Source organism: Pyricularia grisea, chromosome I (assembly GCF_004355905.1).
Source record: "Pyricularia grisea strain NI907 chromosome I, whole genome shotgun sequence".
NCBI lineage: Eukaryota > Fungi > Ascomycota > Sordariomycetes > Magnaporthales > Pyriculariaceae > Pyricularia > Pyricularia grisea.
The window spans coordinates 569,698-589,463 of NC_044973.1; the positions used below are offsets into that span (position 1 = coordinate 569,698).

The window sequence follows — 19,766 nt, forward strand, 5'->3', positions numbered from 1 at the left end:
ATTATTTATAACTAAAGAGGTAATGAAACTATCTAGATGTGTCGACCCATGTTTTTTATCACAATAGAATAAACTCACCTGTTCGCTTAGACAGCCCGCAAACACTTCTTTGTGTCGTCCTGACGCAGCCAACACGGCCTGTTGAAGACCATCTGCTGCATCCCTCGGCCATGATACCCCCCGACAGCCGTTACCTAAGCCCAGCGTCCACCCGCGGAAACACCTTACTTTAAAAGATAGAGAATGCGACCAGCGGTGTTGGACCGCGGTGACTCCCATCTGTCTGCGGCGGGTCTCAAGAATGACATCCCCATTTATTTCTTTATATCTTTTTCTTGTTCCCAAAATGTTGTTGCTTTTCACATCCGTGGGGCTTGGAAGCCCACCCACGTCGGACACGTCGATTTTGGGCATGAGATCTTGCACGGATTCACGTGCTAAAAGCAAACGTCATTGGGCTTTCTCCTGGGTGCTCCCACCAGAAGTGTTGCCGGCACCCTCGTTACTTGGGAGCTTGCCTTTGGGTTCCTGCTGGCGCAAAGGCTCGTCCTGATGGTTGAGACTGTCTTGCAGGTAGATGCCAAAGACGCGGGACTCGAGGTCACCCTTGTCTTGGTCGGGGTTTTTCTTGGCGTTGCGCCTGCGAAGCCAGACGCGCTTAGCCCACTTCCAGCTCTCGGCGCCGGCGAAGAAGAGGATCAACTCGACGACCACGATGGCCCACTCCCAGGTGATACCATCGTGCTTGAACACCTCGCGATTGACCACCGGGATGTACATGGTAGGGAAAATGGTGACGAAACCGACGACAATAGCCCAGAACAGGAATCGGTTCATCCAGACGTCGCGAATCCAGCGGGTCAGGATGGGACCCCCCGAAGACCTGAGGTTGAAGAAGGAACGGCGGGGGTGAACCACTTGCCAAGCCAGGAACAAAGCGAACCAGGTCAAGCAAGCAAAGGTGGTGGCTCTAGCGCGGAATACCAACTCGCATTGGGGTGAGTACTGTGTGTTGCAGTTGTCACCAAGTTCTCCGTTGCCGAAGCCATAGACCACCACAACGAACGCGGACAAACAGCAAGCCGACATCCAAAGACCGTACACGGTCATGTCCAGAAGAAGTTCGGGTGTGAAAACACCAATTTTAAGCTTGCATGAAATTAGTAAAAATCTTTTAATACCCAACAATTGTCACAACAGATGCAGAACACTCACATTCTGAGGCGGCCGGGTTAGAATATCGGGGGAGGCGAGCTCAAACCCGAGACCCATATCAGGCAGACCCGAGGTAACCATGATGACCCATAAAACTTCGACGGGAGCAAGAGGGAAAACTGATATACCCGTGTGGTCCTTGAAAACAAGACCAACGAGAAGGGTACAAGCCTGGGCAATGTTCTCAGCCAAAACATGGAGGATGAACTTTTGGATGTTGTCAAACATGCGGCGCCCTGAAGGAGTTGAAGTACGCGTTAGCAAGCAAGGTTCTCCACGACGTAAAACAAGGAAATGTCGCCTTTATTAGACTACAAGCCGTCTTACCTTCTTCAACGGCATTGAGAATCGATGCAAAGTTGTCGTCGGTCAGGACAATGTCTGCAGCCTCCTTGGCCACATCAGAACCGGCTTGACCCATAGCAATACCGACGTCGGCGGACTTGAGCGAAGGGCTGTCGTTGACACCGTCTCCGGTCATGGCAACAAACTTTCCGCGACGGTGAAGAGCGCTGATCATTCTGACCTTAGTGTTGGGTGCACACCTTGCCACGACCAGAGGAAGGTTGGGCAGCGCATCAACCTCGTCATCGGTAAGCTTGTCAAACTCAGAAGCTGCCATAACCATGGTCTTGGCTGTGCGCTCAGAAATGCCGGCCATGTGAGTCTTGGGCAGAATTCCAACCTCGATAGCTATGGCACGGGCAGTCTCGGGGTGATCACCCGTAAGCATGTGTACGGAAATACCGGCTTGCTGGCAAAGGAGTACACTCTCGGCAGACTCGGGGCGGGGGGGATCGTAGAGACCAATCAATCCACGGAAGGTCAGGTGTGCCTCAAACTCGCTACGCTCGGGCTGCTCCTTTTCGGTGATCTCGCGAACGTCTTCCCGGCTGGCGAAAGCAAGAACTCGAAGACCCATGCGTGCCATGGCCTCCATGTTTTTCATGATGTCTGCCACATGATCGTCGGTAATAGACACGATGTTGGGCTCTGCACCCTGGTCACCTCCGATAGCGATGGTCTCGCATGATGAGATGACACGCTCGACGGCGCCCTTGGTGAAAACGTGCAAATCATGGGTGGCAATGTGCTGGAAGATGACGGACATCTTCTTGGTGTCCGAATCGAAGGGGAACTCGGTGACTTGGCGCCACTCAGGCTTGTCACCACCTGCGAGACGCAACCGGTTCCAGTTAAACCTTGAAGCATACACTTGGATGGCAATTTCAGTGGGATCACCACGAGCGTGCCATTGGTCTCCAGTCTTGTGTACGTTGGCCAGGTTGGCAAGTGATGCAATGTTGAGGTATGTCCGCAAGGTCGGGTCTTCAGTTGCCTTGACGGCGTCGAAAGCGGCGCTCCCGGTGTCCTTCTGGCCGCTAGGGATTTCTCGGGGCTCCTTCGAGTTCAAGCTGAGATCACCGACTGTGGGGTTGAAAGGTTCACTGGTAGTGCCCACACTGTAGGTTCCACGGCCTGGCACCCACGACTTTCGGACCACCATCTTGCCCTGTGTGAGCGTACCTGTCTTGTCGGAGCAAATGTCTCGGGGGCTATTAGCGATGAATACCAGTCGCGGGTCTGTAGGTCAAAAAGCTTACTGGTAACTCCACCCAGAGCCTCGAGACTCTTGAGATTACGGACAATAACGTTGCGTTGTACCATGCGCTTGGTGCCGGCGGCCATTGTAATTGTGAGAACCACGACCAGGGACGCAGGCAGCATACTAACACCAGTAGCGACAGCGTAGATAATAACCTCTTGTCGGGGCCTGAAGAAGTTGGCGGCCAAAACGATGATTGTGCAGACAATAGCGACAAAGAATAAAATAACAGCGAGTTGAGAGAGCTTGCGCTGCAACGGGGTGCCAACGTTGACGCCGAGGAAGCGGCCAACCATGTCGGAAAAGGTAAGGGTCCATGCCTGGGCGTGACGGAGCGGCGATGCGCTGCCATCCTCCTTGCGCTTTACGGGGCGGCGTTTGGACTTCTTATCACGAAGGGCCGCGGCGATCATGCCAATTTCAGTAGCCAGACCGGTGGCGAACACAATACCGCGAGCGCGTCCTTTGGTAACGGTGGAAGAGCTGTAGGCAACGTTGAGACGGTCACCAGGACCGGTTTCGTCGTCAAACACACGGTCGACCTCCTTGCGGACAGGGAGAGACTCTCCGGTGAGGAGGGCCTCATCGGTTTCAAAGTTAACAGCCTCAATGAGTCTTTAAGAGTGAAAATATGCCATTGTCAGTTGCCGTAAGGGGAAAAAAAAAGAAGAGCACCTCCAATGGGGAGAACGTAGAGGCAAGAAAACCCAAACGTTCGTAACTAACCTGGTATCAGCGGGAATTGTGTCACCAGTCTTGAGCTCCACCATGTCACCAGGGACAATTTCAGCGGTGGGAATGGTAATGTTGGCGCCGTCACGGATTACACGAGCCGTGGGCGAGCTCAGAGACCGGAGAGAGTCAAGGGTCTTGGCAGCCTTGAACTCTTGCCAGAAACCAACGACGATGTTGAGAAGAATGACTGCACCGATAACGGCACCTTCGATCCATGATTCGATTCCGAAACTGGCACCCATGGCCAGTATCAAAACCTGTCGAACAACAAATGAGCAATTCCAACATGCTTATAAAGGGGGGTTTAACACAATCAAGTAAACGGGGGTACTACTAGAGTCATGGCATTGGCAATCTGGGCAATAAAAATCTTGAGGGGTGAGACGCCCTCGCCCTCTCCAAAGTCATTGTTGCCGTACTGCTCCAGGCGTTTACGGGCCTCATCTGGGGTGAGACCATCTTCGGCATCGCCCTTGATCTCTTGGAGGAATTGCTCGATGGTTAGGGCGTGAATCGGACGGGATAATGGTTCGTTGGACTGGCCCGAAACTCGGACGACAGCGTCGTCGGACTTTTTCTTGCCCATTGTTGAAATCGTCTCTAGTTTTGGTTGTATTTAAACCTTATTTCTTTCTTTCTTTTTGGCCTTCCGCTTGTGGGAAGCAAGAAGAATATCGTACACGGGACGATAAAAGAAACGACGACTAAGAGCAGTAGGAAAGAAACCGAGAAAAAAAAACCTCTCTGGGAAGGGGGGGATTTTGTCCTGTTTCCTTTTCTTTCTGCCAGGAAGAACGAACGGATGTGATTGATGTGATGGCCAATTACGTAGTTATGTATTACCACCCGGTCAACCTGTGTGAGCAAGGCGGGGGCATGATAGCCGGGAAGGAGTGACGGAAACGCGCCGGCAAAGACACGCACAATCGTTGTCGATTTTGCCTGCCTACGTCTCCGCTGCACGGGTGGTGTTAAATTTCTTTCCTTCACAGTTTCTTTTTTACAACCTCGTGGTCTTGGTGATGTTCCGCATGCTACGTTTTTGAGAAGAAAGCTCGCTCCGTGCACTGTGCCTGTATTCACCATCCGGGGTATCCTTGAGGTGGCGCAAAGTGGAAAGAATGTCACTGTCTCCAAGACACCAAGATCTCGGCGCCCAGATTCTGTGGACAATCGTATAGCATCCATTGGGTTTCCTCACAAGGCCAAGGTAACGGGCCCTTGGCCTTGCTTGGCATGTAGGGAAAATTTTGACCGCCAAGCGGCAAGTGGAGAATTAAACGGACATAGGTAATTAATCCCCGTTCAGCGCTACATACAGCACCTGTGCAAAATTAACGCAACTATTGCAAAATCCCACCAAAAGTCACCATATTTACAAAGCTGCAACTTTGTTAATATAAAAGGCACAGCTTTTTTATTTTGGCAGCTTATATAAATTTATATAATATAATATATACTTACATTTTATCTTATAAACAAATTTCCGGCGTTTGTTACAAAGGTTTAAAATAAAAGTTTGGAAATTTGGAAAAACCGTGTCCATTATAAATGCGCTATAATCCACTATAACGGAATTTTTTCAACTTTGATCAATTTTAATCCAAATTTGCGTTTGCAACTAATATTATTTTGAAATAATAATTATATTTATAGAAATTTTGGCCCTTTTAAACTAATAATATACAAGTTATTATAGATTAGAATTGTTAATTAATAGGATTATTGGTATTTGAAAACCGTGTGTTTTGGTGGGATTTTGCGATGGTTGCGATAATTTTGCACACCTATTGTAGTAAGTGGTGACCGTTGTCTACTGTACCTCAGGTACTCTACCCACGCAGCTTGGCAGGCAATGAAGTATGAAGTAAACCCTGGCAAGCCTGGATTGGACAATTGGGAATTTTTTATTTTATTCTAATTTTCAAGATGGCAAACACGGTTAGGGCGACAAAACAATTCACCAAAGACAAGTCGGGAATCCTAAACGCGACGTCATACAAGGATAAAATGCCCAACCCAATTCACACACCGCAGTGTCACATACCTTGTAGCTTATCTTGGTTATACACACAGTACAATTTTGTTGACCCGAATAGATGTGGTTAGTATGTACGTTCACATTATAACACGTTTGCACGTGTACTGTATGCGAGGTCTTACTGTGAGATGACGATCCCCGGTTTTTTTCTTCTTTTTTTTTTCCTCCGGTTTTTGTAACGGCGAAAACCTTTTGGTTCTTGTGATTTCTATCTCACAACAGATTCAAAGCTTGTTCCAGGTTAGTTTTGATCCCTTGGCCAATGCTTGGTTGGGCTTTTAAAGGGTCTGTTTTGCAGCCGTGGCGGCAGATCCAACCCAACGTGATGTATTATCAAGGGGGGCACTTTGACCTTCATCAAACACGCTGGCAGGCATCTGAGATCTCGGCGTTTCTCGGCAGACCAAAAAAACCCAAGCACAAAAAGCTATCGAGTATAGTGCCAAGCAAAAGCCCCAGGTTGGAAATTCGCGCGCACAACCAAACAAAAAAAAAAAAAAACGGAAAAGCCTCCAGGAGAGAAGAAGAACAAACGCATGAGGAATCTACTGTAGTGCATCAGACATGGACCAAACAACAAGTAGCAAAATGGAAACAATTCACCCTCAAGCCACGTTCAAAAAATCTCCTTGCGCGGCTCCCTGGGGCTTTCCCCCGAGCTGCTTGATGCAATCACGTCCATATCCGTCATCCTGCCGCTCCCCGTGGTACCCACAGCCAATCTATTATCTCCCTCCTTGGCAGCCTGCTGGTGCGACTGGTGCGACTGCTGCTGCTGCTGCTGCTGCATCATGGCAGCAGCATCCGCGTCGACCCCGTCCTGCTGCTCGAGGGCCCTGTCGCGGCCCATCGCGTCCGGATCCATCGTGACGCGCGGGGCGTACGGGTGCTTGCCCTCGTCGCGCCTTTGCGGAGGGATCAGGATGTTGAACCAGCGCGGGGCAATGAAGCCCAGCAGCGCCAGCGCGAGAACCATGTGCCCCGTAAAGAAGCCGAATATGTGCAGCGGGTCGACCTTCATCTCGTGAAACGTCGGGTAGCTGAAGCCATAGACGATGGCCAGGATCGGGCCGGATAGGTATCGCAGCATCGGGGCCCAGAAGACGGGGATCGTCCAGTTTTTGCCCTGGGCCACAATGACGTTGAGGTCTTTGGTGAGTTGGTGGCCCTGTTTGTGAGGTGTAAGAGTCATGTCAGTCCTGGTCTATTTTTTTTTTTTTTTGTTCTCCTACTCTTGGTGGGACACAATTTTTACGCTGAGCTCATTCGTGGGGAACTTCTCTTACCGAGTAAAAAGCGACGTAATAAAAGCGCTGCAGGAACACATTCCCGCTAAACTTTCTGGGAACTGGCACGTCGGGAACTTTGCCCATGAACACTGAAGCAGCAGCAAAGATGATGTAGATGCCAAAGCCGACGCCGGCACCAATCTCTGCCCTCGACGCGATCCCGGCCGCGACGCCAGACACGAGGCCGCCAAAGTATCCAATGTTATATAGATAAAAAGACCTCGCGCCGACCTGGCCGGCGACATCCCTCCAGCGGTACAACGACGTCGACGTGGTGCACTCGGCAAACACGACAAAGACGAGGGCCACGTCGCTGATCCACCTGTCGACGCCGTCGAGTAGGTAGTAGCCAAACTCGGTGCAGTACGGCAGCGAGAGCAGGAACGAGAGGATGGTTAGCGCGGACACGACGGCGGGCCGGGGAAACCTGACCCCCGAGTCCATGACCAGCGTCACCACGGCGTCGAGCATGGCGAACGCTGAGCTGAAGCCGAGCACCATCAGGGTGAAGAACAGCACGATGGCCCAAAAGTTGGCTCCGGGCATCTGCTCCACCGCCGCGGGGAGGGTCAGGAAGCCAATGGTGAAGCCGCCGATGGGGGCGGCGCCGGGTTCCGGGAACATCCTCAGGAATCCCACGACGCCAAACACTGCAAAGGCTGCCGTGCATTCAAACACCATGTTGCTGAGGATGATGAGGAACGAGTCCATGACCGCGTTGGAGTGCTTCCTGTTGTAGCTCGCGTACGAAGTGAAATATCCAAAGCCGACTCCGGTCGAGAAGAAGACTTGCCCGCACGCCGTCTGCCACACCGACCCACGCGCCAGCTGCTCGCCTCGCCACGTCGCAAAGTACAACTTGACTCCCTCTCCCGCGTTTTCGAGAGAAACTGAGCGACCGATGAGGATGATGGTCATGACGATGGGCAGCCCCATAGTCCAGTAGACAACACGACCGGTAAGTCCAACGCCGCGGAAGATGCATAGCCAGACGAGGAACCAGGTGAATGCGCACCAGCCCACCGTCTCGCCCACCATCCCTGTGGCGGTGTATTGTGTGTAAGCCTCGATGGCCGTACCTTCAGCATTGAGCCTGCCGGGGATGGGGGCCGGGTTCGCAACCGCCCTGTCGAAGAAGCCCGAGGGGTCGCCGGCCCACGGGAGAGGGTTGTGGAAGCTGTAGCGAAAGTAGGCCATGATCCAAGCCAGGTTCACGACAAAGTAGGGCCCGACGATGAAGCCAATGTACAGCAGGCTGAATCCGGTGCCCTTGAGCCGGTGGTTGATGTTGTTAAAGGCCACGACGCTGCCGCCGCGGTAGGCCTGGCCGATGCTGATCTCAAGCGTGAGCACGGGGATGGCGATAAGGAAGATGCACATCAGGTAAGGGATGAACCACTGCAGGCCGTAGTTGTTGTAGACGGTCGAAGGGTAGCGTAGCAGGTTTCCCATGCCCGCGCACCCGCCCATTGAGGCGAGGAGAAAGGCGGCGCGGGACGGCCATACGTCGCGGCCATCGTCGGCCTTGTCCGCTGGTGGCGCGAACCAGTGTCCGACTTTTCGGAGCATTCCCATGGTGAACTATTGCAATGGCTTTTATTTTTGCGCAGATCCTTTTCACTCCCCCCGCTGATATATCGCAAGTCTGAGTGCGTCAGGGGTAGATGTCACGGGCGGGTTTGTGGGAGACCTCGCCCTAGTCACTCACCCACTACCAGCAGGCTTGTTTACTGGCACTTTTTTTTGTTCTCACAAACGTGAGACAATCAAGCTTGAACCAAACTGCATTTAATTGGGTGTGAGCCCGATAAGAAAGTACTGCTTATTGGCGTGAGGATACCAATACCAACGAGACGCGCCTGTCCTTTTATTTGGAGCCACGAACAACCTTGTGGGCAGACCCTGATGAAGGCCAAGACCAGTCCTCCCCATTATTCTCTACGGGTTATACCCGCTTACATTGCAGTGCAATTCGGCCAAGCATTTCCAGAATTGGGAGGGACTAGGTATACCATTGTTAATCCCACATTTATCCGTCAAAGACTTTTGCTTGATAGGTTTCCAACAATGTGCTGTAGGAACGTACTGCAAGTCAGACAAAACCGATCAAGAAAAAAAAAGTCACGAAAAAAAAATCTCTGATCATCCCCGCGAGTGTACCCTGCGAAGCTACATCATCGGCCGGGATCCGTGTGGGTTCACCACCGGGCTCGGCGCCAGTCGTGAGCCTCCGCCAAGATGTATGGATGCCTTGGCACATGGGGGGATTCCTCAGAGCGTGGGGCCTAATGAAGGCCGGGTTTCCGGTCATGAATTTCTACGCGGCACAGCTTGCCCCCATCAGACGGAAAGGCTTTTTTTGTACATCCTCGGTGACGATATCGGGACTTGTGGTTGGTATGGCGTGATTCGGGGGACCCGAGCGCTTGTGATAAGCTTCTCTGCATACAGAATTTGTGTACGTCATGAAAACAGCTTCTTGGATCGGCTATTCCCTTGTTTGCCGCGCAAACCACATGTGCTGAAGCTTGATTGGGGAATGTGTTGGAGTGGGAGGAAACGATGTATAATTACATCGCCACAGATCGTGGTCTCCGTGTGGGCTCGGGAGGGTGGGGCTACGGATATACGGATATACGAAGATTAAAGTCAAATAGGTCTGGACCCGAGGTTCCGGATCCCCTGACGGTGATGGGGGACGACGCTTTGAGATCGTGGCAAAGGGTGACGTGAGATGCATGGTTCCTTGTCAACGCGGAAAGTCTTCGTATAGCTCGGAACCAGATGAAAGCATGATTTTGCGTCTCTTGGTGACGACTGAATTGCCAACGACTAATTGGGTCAGGTCTGCGAGCAACAACTAACATCTTTTCTTGTCGATCTTGGATAGAAGCTTCCACGGGTACAGACCACTTGGATGTGACATACATCAGTCAAAGAAAGAGACGAAGAGGTAGAGCTGTGGCCTTGTTCTGAAACTTAAGTATTGGATGCAAGGCTAAATCATGGAAAACAAATAGAACAAAGTATCTCATTGGATACAGCAGTCCATCGATGTTCCGGCCAGTTTCCATCGATTGTTGAATAAGGCAACTAACAGAAAGTTGGCGAGCACATGTGCAGCCCGAGCCAAGCTTGCCTAGGTAATATGCTGTTGCCAATGAAAGGTGTTATACAAAGCCCACCCTTTGACGTTGTCGAGAGTCTTGTGGAGCCCATAGACTTAAATCTCAAGAACAAAAAGTACCGGCTGGATGCCATTGTTACAGGCCAAAAGAGCCATTCATCTAGTCTTGGCCGATGAGACCTAGCCTGGAGACTAACGTGGTGATGGAACTGCAGGCGTCAGTAATAGTCTTTCTTTGCTATCTAACAACCTGCACAAAAGTCTATATCAAAGAAAGAAATAGCATCTACTTGCAGTTTGAGGGTCTTTGGTCAATTAAGGGCTGTTCCGGTTAAACTAGACCGCGGGCTGGCCGGTGAAACTAGACGCTGCCGCCGGGCGCAACTTTCTTGGCACTATCACCACCCTGACTGCGTCGCCACTCGAGCTCACCAGCGGTGGCAGCAGTAGAGAAAGACTTCATGAGAAGATCCCACGAGCCCTACTCGGGGATACTGCCCATGGCAGAAGGGTCCTTCAATCCATCGCTGTTGTTGGGCGGAGCAGTGACCACCTGCAGCATACCCTCTGTCAAGCTATTGGTACCCAGACCGTTGATGGCAGCGAGAACCATAAAGCGGTCACCGGGATAGGCACTCAGCAGCGCCAGCTTGCAGCGGACCTCCTTCATGTGGGATTGGTAGGCGGCGAGGTTATCAAAGTTGGTGACCTTCAAGTCGCAAGCTTGCTTGACGAGCATCGAAGTGAAGCTGCTGCGGTCGGCCTCGGCTCGCATGACCCGCATCACGGCACTGTAGAACTTGAAGGGATCCTTCTGGTCTCGCGAAGACTTGTCGAGCCTGTCTCTCAGGAGATTCTTGACTTTCTTGAGCGACGACTTGAGCGTCTTCCCGGCTGATTTCTTATCGGCGTCCCACTGGCGACGAGCTACCGCATCCTCCACCGGAGGCCTCACAAGCTCCTCGAAGCGCTGGGTCACGAAGTGATGGAGAGGTCCGAGAGCGAACATGAGAGACGTGTGCCATTTGTCGATGTTCTGGGGACCCTCGAGCTTGATCACGGCGTTGGAGACCTCCTGCGATTCCTCGGACTCGTCGATGTTCTCGGGCTCCTTGGATGATTTCTTGCTATTCTTCTTCTTATCTTTCTTGATCTTTTTCTTCTTCTTGTTGATTCCGGAGCCAGTAGTCTTGCCGGTGGCGAGAGTTTCAGCAGCGGAAGGTGAGGACGACTTCGCCTTGGCGTTCTTGGAGGCCAATGAAGGCGAGATTGCCGACGAGGAGCTGGAAGAGGCCGGGGCTAGTCGGGCCTGAAAGTTCTTATGCGCATTCAAGCGCTCGATTGCCTTGACATATATGGCGGGAAGCGGCACTGGCGACTGCGGGTAACGAGTGCGAGAAGAGTTGTCTGTGGCCACGGTCAGAGTGACGTGCTCCTGGGAAAGCTGCTGCTGAGTCTGCGAAGACATTTCAAGTTGTTGTTATTCACCAAAAAGAAGCGGAAGCTCAAGATTGTGTACCCAAATACATAAGGGATCAAGAGCGAGTGGCTGTCGGAAGAGCGTTCAACGTGGCTGGGGAGAGGTGAAAGGCGGGGGTTTGGCGGGAAGGAGGTGAAATTTGCCAGTAGTTTTGTGCGCCATGATAAAGGTAACATCCAAAAATAAGTGAGGATAAGTTTTGAAGTGAGGGTGAGGTGAGCTGATTCTGAAAATTACTAGCCTGCAGATTTTCGGTACAGAGAAGACTGCTGATGGAATTGGAAAATCACCTTCAGTCAGGGGCCACTCCTGATGAAAGGTGGATTGATACAAGATGGTGAGCGACCCCACACTAGAAAAATGCCCCGCAAAAACTTACAATACTACAGAGCAATGTAGCCCTTAGCTGCCCCTATAAGACTCGGGGATTTAGCATCCATTATTGCCCCCATAACCACCCTACTTTCCTTTCTAAGGTAACCACGCATCCATCCCGGGTACAGGACTACAAGCACCTCTCCTCGCGCACGTCCCACGTAAAGGTATCATGTGGCGCCGGGCAGCCCATTGTATTTTTCTCAAGCGTGAACCGTCCTTAAGTTCGATCGTCGCCCGCTCGTCGAGCAGCAGCAGGCCACCAGGTCACACAGAGACCTAACACTATTGGTTGCATTCGCGTTACCTTGGCGCTGCCTTGAGGTGAAGCATGTGACCTCGCTGTCCTTGGCGTTGGGCCGGATGGGCTCTTCGGTCGTCTCTGTCGGTTTCGACTCACTGGTGGTGGCTGTGGTCTTACTTGTAGTGGCGGTCCCTTGCGGGGGCTCGCGCGTTGCGGCAAACGACATACGAGGGATCGTCGTCCCAAACGACGGTACCATTGCATTCGATGGACTCCATCCAGTACGAACCCCTGGCCGCCGCCGCCCGGCGCGTTACCTTAAACCTGCGGCCGAGGTTTGTGCTTGTGTTGGAAGTCCAAGCCACATTGTCGGGAACCATGGCGTTGGCCTCGGCCACGAGCACCGCTGACCGCGCAATCTCTCGATAATCTCCCAAAAATAGCCGCGGCGACGGCAGGCAGGCGGTCTAACTCGCCCCCCTTATCCCTAGCTAATATGGGTAAAAGACCGCGGACCTGGTGGCAACGCGTCTTCGGCTTACTTACACCGATAATGGTACCAGGGTTAATATTATACTGGTTTTGGGCTGGATTCGCCATACGCACTTTATCAAATCGACCCAAAGCGGCGACCGCTTCGGCCACGATATCCCTGGCCCTTTTCAAATCATACAACGACGCTGTCTTTAATAAAGGCTACGAGTAGTTCGCTAGAGGACCTATCGCCTTACAGCAATTCAAGACCTTCGGGCTAATCTTGTTCCAGCGCATCAGGCGCCTCCGGGCGAGATAACATTTCCACCACCTGTATACCCATATCCCCCAGCCCCCCCGAGACCAGACGGCGCCGTGGAATGCTCGCCAGTGTGGGCGGGGATGTTATAGCACAGGCGGTGGCCGGCGAGCATACGTTGATAGGCCTCGTGTAGGGGAAGCGGGCCTCTTAGCCTAGGATTCGTTGTTGGCATTTCCCAGTCCCTATCGGTCCGGTCTGTCGTGGTCTGATCGTTACTCTGCTCCTTCTTCTCGCCCTCCTCGATCTGTCGTCTTTTCGTCTATGTGATTTGGAGACCGTACATAAACTACCCTTGCTGGTTTTAGGGTCACTCAGGTGGACCACCGCGGCATTACCGCGAGACCCGACCAATCTCCTCGGGCGGCCAGGGCACGTTTTGCCCATTCAGCCCTCCCAAGCTTCTAAAAGCCGTTCGCGCATACCCATAAACCATAGGTGTACCTAACAACGAAGTCATACCCAGGGGACATCGTAGGTAGAGTACGTACAAGGGAAGCCAGAGGATAACAAAATTAAAAGCACACCAGATTTGGCGGGTAACCATACATATCTGGAAAACTTCGGCGCGTTCACCAACTTTCACAAGGCCATATTTTACTCAATACATACGCTATGGAACTCAGGAAGCGAGATCATCTACTCGGTGTTATTCTGAACTTGGAATTAGTTTTTACTGCGCTCGTTTTCATGCTGGTAATTTTATAATGACAATATGAGTCGCAGTCTCTACAGTTTGGAGCAAATTTGTCTTCGGCCTTTAGTACAGACATTCACATGCATACGCGGTAGCCAGTCCTCGCTGTGCGATTGGACCAACACTTGCCTGCCTGCATGATCATAGCCTTACCAACCCCTCATTATGAGGCATTATCAATCTTGCACAACACAATGTCAGCGTCTGCAAGGATCATTCTGCTGTTCCTAACAACGCTGCGCGTCAGGTGAATCTCAGAGATCTTCCGACGCTTGAGACTCCTCCCGTCGTGGGACTCGCAAAGCTGATAAGCAAGGGCCCGCGAAAATCGATCCGACCCGACGCCTATAACATTCAAAGCTAGCTCCTCAGTAGCCGGTGCGTCCCAACGGGTCGTCATCTGCCCCCGAGCGAACCCCGAACCTGGCCTAATCGAGGTTACTCCCTAAAGCGTTACCTGTCCCCACAGCGCCAGGAACTACGAGTCTAAAAGTTCCTGTACACTTGCCTGCATCCAAACAAGAATTAGCAACTACCACCATGCCGTCGCCGCCTTCACCGGCCGACCGCAACGGCTTCCACTTTGCGATTATATGTGCATTGCCCATCGAATCTGACGCCGTCAGTCTCCTTTTTGACGAGATCTTCGAACGATCATACGGACGAGAAAACGGCGACAGCAACATATATACGACAGGCCGTATCGGCACCCATGCCGTGGTTCTCCTCTTGCTTCCAGAAATGGGGACGAATTCTGCAGCGGCATGCGCAAGGAGCTTGCAGTCAAGTTACATCAACATTAAGCTTGCTCTTCTCGTTGGCGTTTGTGGAGCTTTACCACATATCTCGGGACACGACGCTTTTTTGGGCGATGTAATCATCAGTGAGAGTATTGTTAATTACGACTATGGCAGGCAATACCCAAATAAGTTCGTGATCAGGCCTAAAGAGGGTACATTGGGACAGCCAAATAAATATATCCGTGGACTGCTTAAGAGTTTTCAGGGCGACCTTGGGCTGGGCCGTTTGCAAAGGACGGCAGTAGCGAAGCTGGCGTTTTTGCAAGCAAAGGCCATTGAAGAGAAACGCCGAACGAAATATACGCCTCCTCCCGACGAGATAGACAAGATGTTTCCGCCGGATTACAAACATATGCATTATAAAAACGACTGCGACGATTGTTACGCTAGCTTTTGTGAAGCGGCTTCCCTGCTTTCCTGCAACGATTTAGGCTGCGAGTTGTCCTTGTGTGCTTTAAGACAGAACCGGAAGCAAGAGCGCCCGACAAAATTTGTCCCGCGGATCTTCTTAGGCTCTATTGCCTGCGGTAATACCCTTATGAAGTTAGGAGAGCACCGCAACGCTGTTGCTGAGGAGTATAACGTGATCGCTTTTGAGATGGAAGGGGCCGGGGTTTGGAGCGAGGTTCCTTGCATTATCGTCAAGGGTATTTGTGATTATGCCGACAGTTACAAAAATAAGGAGTGGCAGGCTTTCGCGGCGGTAACGGCAGTTTCGGTAGCCGTGGCAATCCTTGGGATATACGAGGTACCAGGAAGCACCACCCTCAACCATGACCGTTCAGGATTTGAACCAAACCCCCAGGATCATATTTTCCATGGAAGCACATCAAATTTTAGAGGTCAGTTGCCTTTTTACCCAGCACAAAGAGTACTCACAGTACTATCTAAATAATGGAAAGATATTAATAACGGCTACATTAAAGATCACAAAGCGGGCAATTACATACCGACATGCTACAGGTGCGGAAAACTTGGGCACATAGCTCCCCGCTGCTATGTAAGCGATCGGACAGTCGAAAACGAACGTGAAAAAAGATATAAATATGGAGAGTGTCTTAATTGTGGATCGGCTGAGCATTGGTGGCGTAAATGCGATCACAAACTATACGAACCTCTAGATGACTACCTGGTCTAGAAGACGAATCAATGTGTTCCTTTTAATGTAAAACGGTGTTATGGACATTGCTTGGGGTTGTAAACGCACGCTGATTACAGTAACCAGATACAAAACCTTGGCAGTTCTAGATTTTTAGGCTACTGCAAGGTAATTTTGCCAAACAGCTTGCAGAAGATAGACCTGGCACAACGGCACCGAGCTCCAATCCAGTAAACTTACATAACATACGGCAACGTATCTGTTTTGATTTCGTGCGCATGGGCCATAATCGTTCAATATTCATTAGAACCGCGTACATTTCGAAAACGGAAAGCTATTTTCGCAATGGCGTAGAATCGGTGGTGAGAAGATGCGTTTATAACGCAAGTATGGGGGAGGGTGGTCGAGGAGTGCAAAATGCGGGCGACAGTTAATCAGAAACGTGAGTCGCGAGGGCACCCTACCACTCCCTTTCACATTGTATCCTAAGCTCGTTTTAAACATCCCCAACATGTATAATCCTCCTCTTTAAATGCTGTCCGCTATCTCTCCTCCGTCGGCCCCGACATGCCTCGCACTTTTAATAGAGTTACTTCCCGCCGCATTTTTAAAAGCTGAGCGGAAATTGTGATTTGAAGAATTTCCTAAAAACTCAGGTTCTGGAAAATAAAACTTGAGCATTGGAAAAGGCTAGGGCCAGTAGTTAGTGTTAGCGTTGTGTTTGCACGCCTACGGGCACACTATCCTCCTCCAATAGCTTGTCCTTGACGAGATATTCAAGAGTAACTAGACGATTTCTCCCGGCGGCTGTCTGTACCATGCGAGGCAACCAAAAGTCGCGGATTTGGCGCTGTGGGTTGGTATTCCTGTGCCTTTTTGACGACACGATGTTTGCTCAAGTCAGTATAATTTTGTGAAAGCCTGGAAGGTACTGGGTTCTTTCGACTACTTTGACGAGGTTTCCGCAGACAGCCCTGTAATTTCCATTGGGGTGGCACTTTACAAACTCCCCGTTTATGAATGAGGGCTTTACTTTCATTTGTGGGATGAGCCATTCGAAGAGGAGTATTCAAAGAGTCCTGCATAACTGCTCGGAGTTTCATCGCAAAGCTGCCAGTGACAGCATAAAGTCGAGGCATCTCCTCCCTTACGCCAATAGGATAACAAAGGTCCTGGTACTGATCCCACGGGACCTTTGCGGCGCAAAATGCAGCCAATCTTGAAAAGCATGCTACGGTTTTTGAAGCCACCGAGAGGCTAGAGCAGCAGCTTGGATGTGATTTTCAAAGACTCTAACTATCTACTTATAAGTTTATCCAGCCCGAAATGTTAACCGAGACACAGACCTGACGCAGCACCTTGTAATGGCGGACTGAACAGCCGTGGCATGTCACTCTTCGAGGCGGCTTTGGAGGTCAAATTCAAGCTGGAAGCGCCTTTAGCCATTGCGGTCCCAGCAGATCAGGGAAAGAGCATCAACTTAGTAACAATGTCGCCACAGATACTTCTGCTAGCCTCAATGGTGCCGCTGCGCTTGACGAGGGCCGGACACACTCCATTATGTGCCAATTTGTCGAGATATGGGACCACTGAACGACAGAGAGCATACATGCCACGGCATCTACCGTCTCCTTGGCGGATCCGGATCGCCTTTCAACCCCGGCCTCTCATGAAATGTTCACAACGGCCTTTTCCCCCCAGATTTCCGACATAAATTATCAAAAAGCACAATCGCTGCATTAAGTTAGCGATTTATATTTCCAACTATTTGTCACCTGCAATCCCAACTCAGTAGCCAGTAAGGATAGCGATTTTAACTATGGCTACACAACCTCTCGCATAAATGTCGAGCATATATCCTGAAAACACGACAGGCGGTGGAAGGGACAAAACGGAACAAGTAGGAAGCTAACCCAGCAGCGGGAATTTTGATACTCTGCCAACAAGACCTCACCGGTTGAATAATCGAGCCCCCGCGCTGGGTGAGGTTTGGCAGCAACTCACCTTAGGGACCACAAACATGTACCGTATCCTGGAAGTAATCACCATAAGGGCTTCAATGCCTGCAAAAGTGCAATCTTCCTGCCCATCATTAATTAAAAGGCTTTGACGAGTGACTACATATCCAAGGCGGGCAAACGAATGCAGTTACGACGGTGGAGACGAAGTTGCCTGTTCGAAAAGCTACCCGCTTGATTTGCTTTTGCCCGTAGAAGGGGTGGTCTACCAGACTATCTCGTCCGTCCTTTTTTTGCGCAACATGTTGTGATGACCAAAAAGCACAATTAAACGTTTGTCTTTGTGAGGACTGGCTTACGGATCTGGCCAGATAAGTGGTAGAGTCTGCGCGTTCTCCACTACTTTCTTCATTTCTGCGCCCAACCCGCAATTTTAAATGGTGGGTATGGGGGAAAAAAGTATGGGAGGAATGAGAAGTTGGCGAGTAGAACATCGTGGGGATCATGCCTCCGAGAGTGGTAAGCCTGCCTCGGATAGCAACACACTACTGCTTCCCGTTGGCTCGTTCCAACTCAAGGTACAGTAAGAAGGATTTGTATCAAGAGCTCCTCAAACATCGACTGTTGTAGATGTTGAAAACCCTAAGTTATATTATATGAAAGGAGGGTGACCTGGCGAGGCACCATTACTTACTTGAAGTGGCAGTTTTGTAGTATTTCTTTAAATGCTCCGGAAATTTTTAAAGTAAGAGCCTGTTTTGTTTTTTTGCGGGATGATATAAGTCGAAATAGAAATTGCACCTGTGCTCCTACCTTGCTTTCCATCAAGGGGATATGCTAGAAAAAGCAGCGAACCCAGTGAGTAGGCACTTATCCACCGAGTTGCCTCGTGTTGTATCGAGCAGCTTGAGCGCTTGGGCCCCCGAGATTAGATTTTATCACGTATTTGATATGAGGTGGTGTGATAGATAACGAGTACAGGAATTAACCAATCGGCATTATATTAGGTATTTTGCCCTACATATATATATGCGAGCATCCAAAGCCTTACCGATCAGCAGGGAGGATGGTTTTATCACATGAGGGATTTAAACTGGGATGGTCTATGTTATCTCCTGGTATCTCCAAGTCCTGGCTTACAGCCTTACCAAGTCAATACTCCACTTTCCACCAATCTTCCCATTCTTCTTGAAATTGCTGCATGGAACAAGCATCCGGAAAGTGGGGGACAAGGTTAAACTGACCGCCAACAGGCAAATGGTGATGATATTTTACAACGCTGGCCATTTGATACACTCTAACTACATTAATATGTGCTTTCAAATTCTTAAAACCAAGTTCAAGCTAAAGCGAGAACAAATTATCTTGGTCAGCGAACTTTCTGTCTGCCGTACCCATTTGTTGTCATGAAATAGTTGTTGTAAGTGAAGGAAGGACTTTTCCACGGTTATTTCAATCTTGTCGCCCACTTTGCCGACCCGGACGGCCAAGGGTAGCATTCCGGCAGGAGCAGGCGACCAGCTATACGTAATCCTCCCCCGCAAACCTACAATGAAGGAAAATTTGATGCAGATTAATCATGGCCGCGATTGTAAAACTTTTATAAACTCGCACGCTCCATAGGGTTTATATTTCAAGCAGCGGTATTCTTGTTGGATGTTATTTCGTTGCCGGTCGATGATGCGGGAGGCGGCAGTGTGCGCAATCGATATGGGCTGGGTAGAGAAGGTTAACGTCGGAGAATTTGCCAGGCAAAACAGAACGAATTTGGCTCATTTCGCGCAGGCTATGGAGCTGTGTGTGCCGGCGCTAGAGAAATGGTACTCCCAATATTCTTATCCAGTTTCAATCCTGGCTAGGCACACCTTTTCCGCGGCATCATAAGCACAAATAGGGGTTTGGAGGGAACAACCCGTTGCCATCGTAGGTGCACAAATCGCAGTTCGTGGAAAGCTTTCGCATTCCCGCATATATGGTCGGTTATATTTCGGCACGTCGGTGAGGAAGTTAGTGCTTACAATAACAAGCATGGTACTTTTCGCATTTGCACGAACTGTAATATAATTGGGTTGCACCCGCTGTTAGGATTCAAATGTGATGTGATGTCAGCAAACCTCGTCGACTCGGGGGCTGTTCTCTGTGGACCCGTCAAATAATACAAAACGCCCAGACTAGGTAAATATGTAAGCACTAGACAACAGCAATTGTGGGCCAATGTTAATATGACCTATGATTATGACCTTTTTTTCCTTCTTATAAAAAGCACAGCTGAACCCGGGCTGTGACGAAGTCAAATCCATTATAACA

At 50.5% G+C, this 19,766-nt stretch overlaps 4 protein-coding genes across 4 annotated transcripts; all 4 read right to left on the bottom strand.

The window, feature by feature from the left end:
• Positions 1-9: 9 nt before the first annotated feature.
• On the bottom strand, positions 10-4,352 carry PgNI_05257 (uncharacterized protein). Its single transcript, XM_031125291.1, has 6 exons — positions 3,888-4,352; positions 3,548-3,813; positions 2,820-3,436; positions 1,543-2,763; positions 1,216-1,451; positions 10-1,149 (listed from the first exon to the last, which is right to left on the bottom strand). Exons 1-6 carry the CDS (start codon positions 4,140-4,142, stop codon positions 451-453), a joined length of 3,294 nt encoding a protein of 1,097 aa, XP_030982466.1. The 5' UTR covers positions 4,143-4,352; the 3' UTR covers positions 10-450.
• Positions 4,353-6,213: 1,861 nt separating this feature from the next.
• Positions 6,214-8,461, bottom strand: PgNI_05258 (uncharacterized protein; the record flags this gene model as incomplete). Its single annotated transcript, XM_031125292.1, has 2 exons — positions 6,214-6,765; positions 6,884-8,461. 2 exons carry the CDS (start codon positions 8,459-8,461, stop codon positions 6,214-6,216), a joined length of 2,130 nt encoding a protein of 709 aa, XP_030982188.1.
• A 2,033-nt stretch (positions 8,462-10,494) lies between these two features.
• Positions 10,495-11,481, bottom strand: PgNI_05259 (uncharacterized protein; the record flags this gene model as incomplete). The annotated part of the gene is made up of 1 exon (XM_031125293.1): positions 10,495-11,481. One exon carries the CDS (start codon positions 11,479-11,481, stop codon positions 10,495-10,497), a length of 987 nt encoding a protein of 328 aa, XP_030982187.1.
• Positions 11,482-11,876: 395 nt separating this feature from the next.
• PgNI_05260 (uncharacterized protein) lies at positions 11,877-13,544 on the bottom strand (the record flags this gene model as incomplete). Its single annotated transcript, XM_031125294.1, has 7 exons — positions 11,877-11,905; positions 12,176-12,267; positions 12,341-12,579; positions 12,659-12,770; positions 12,926-13,167; positions 13,244-13,309; positions 13,518-13,544. 7 exons carry the CDS (start codon positions 13,542-13,544, stop codon positions 11,877-11,879), a joined length of 807 nt encoding a protein of 268 aa, XP_030983047.1.
• Positions 13,545-19,766: the final 6,222 nt, after the last annotated feature.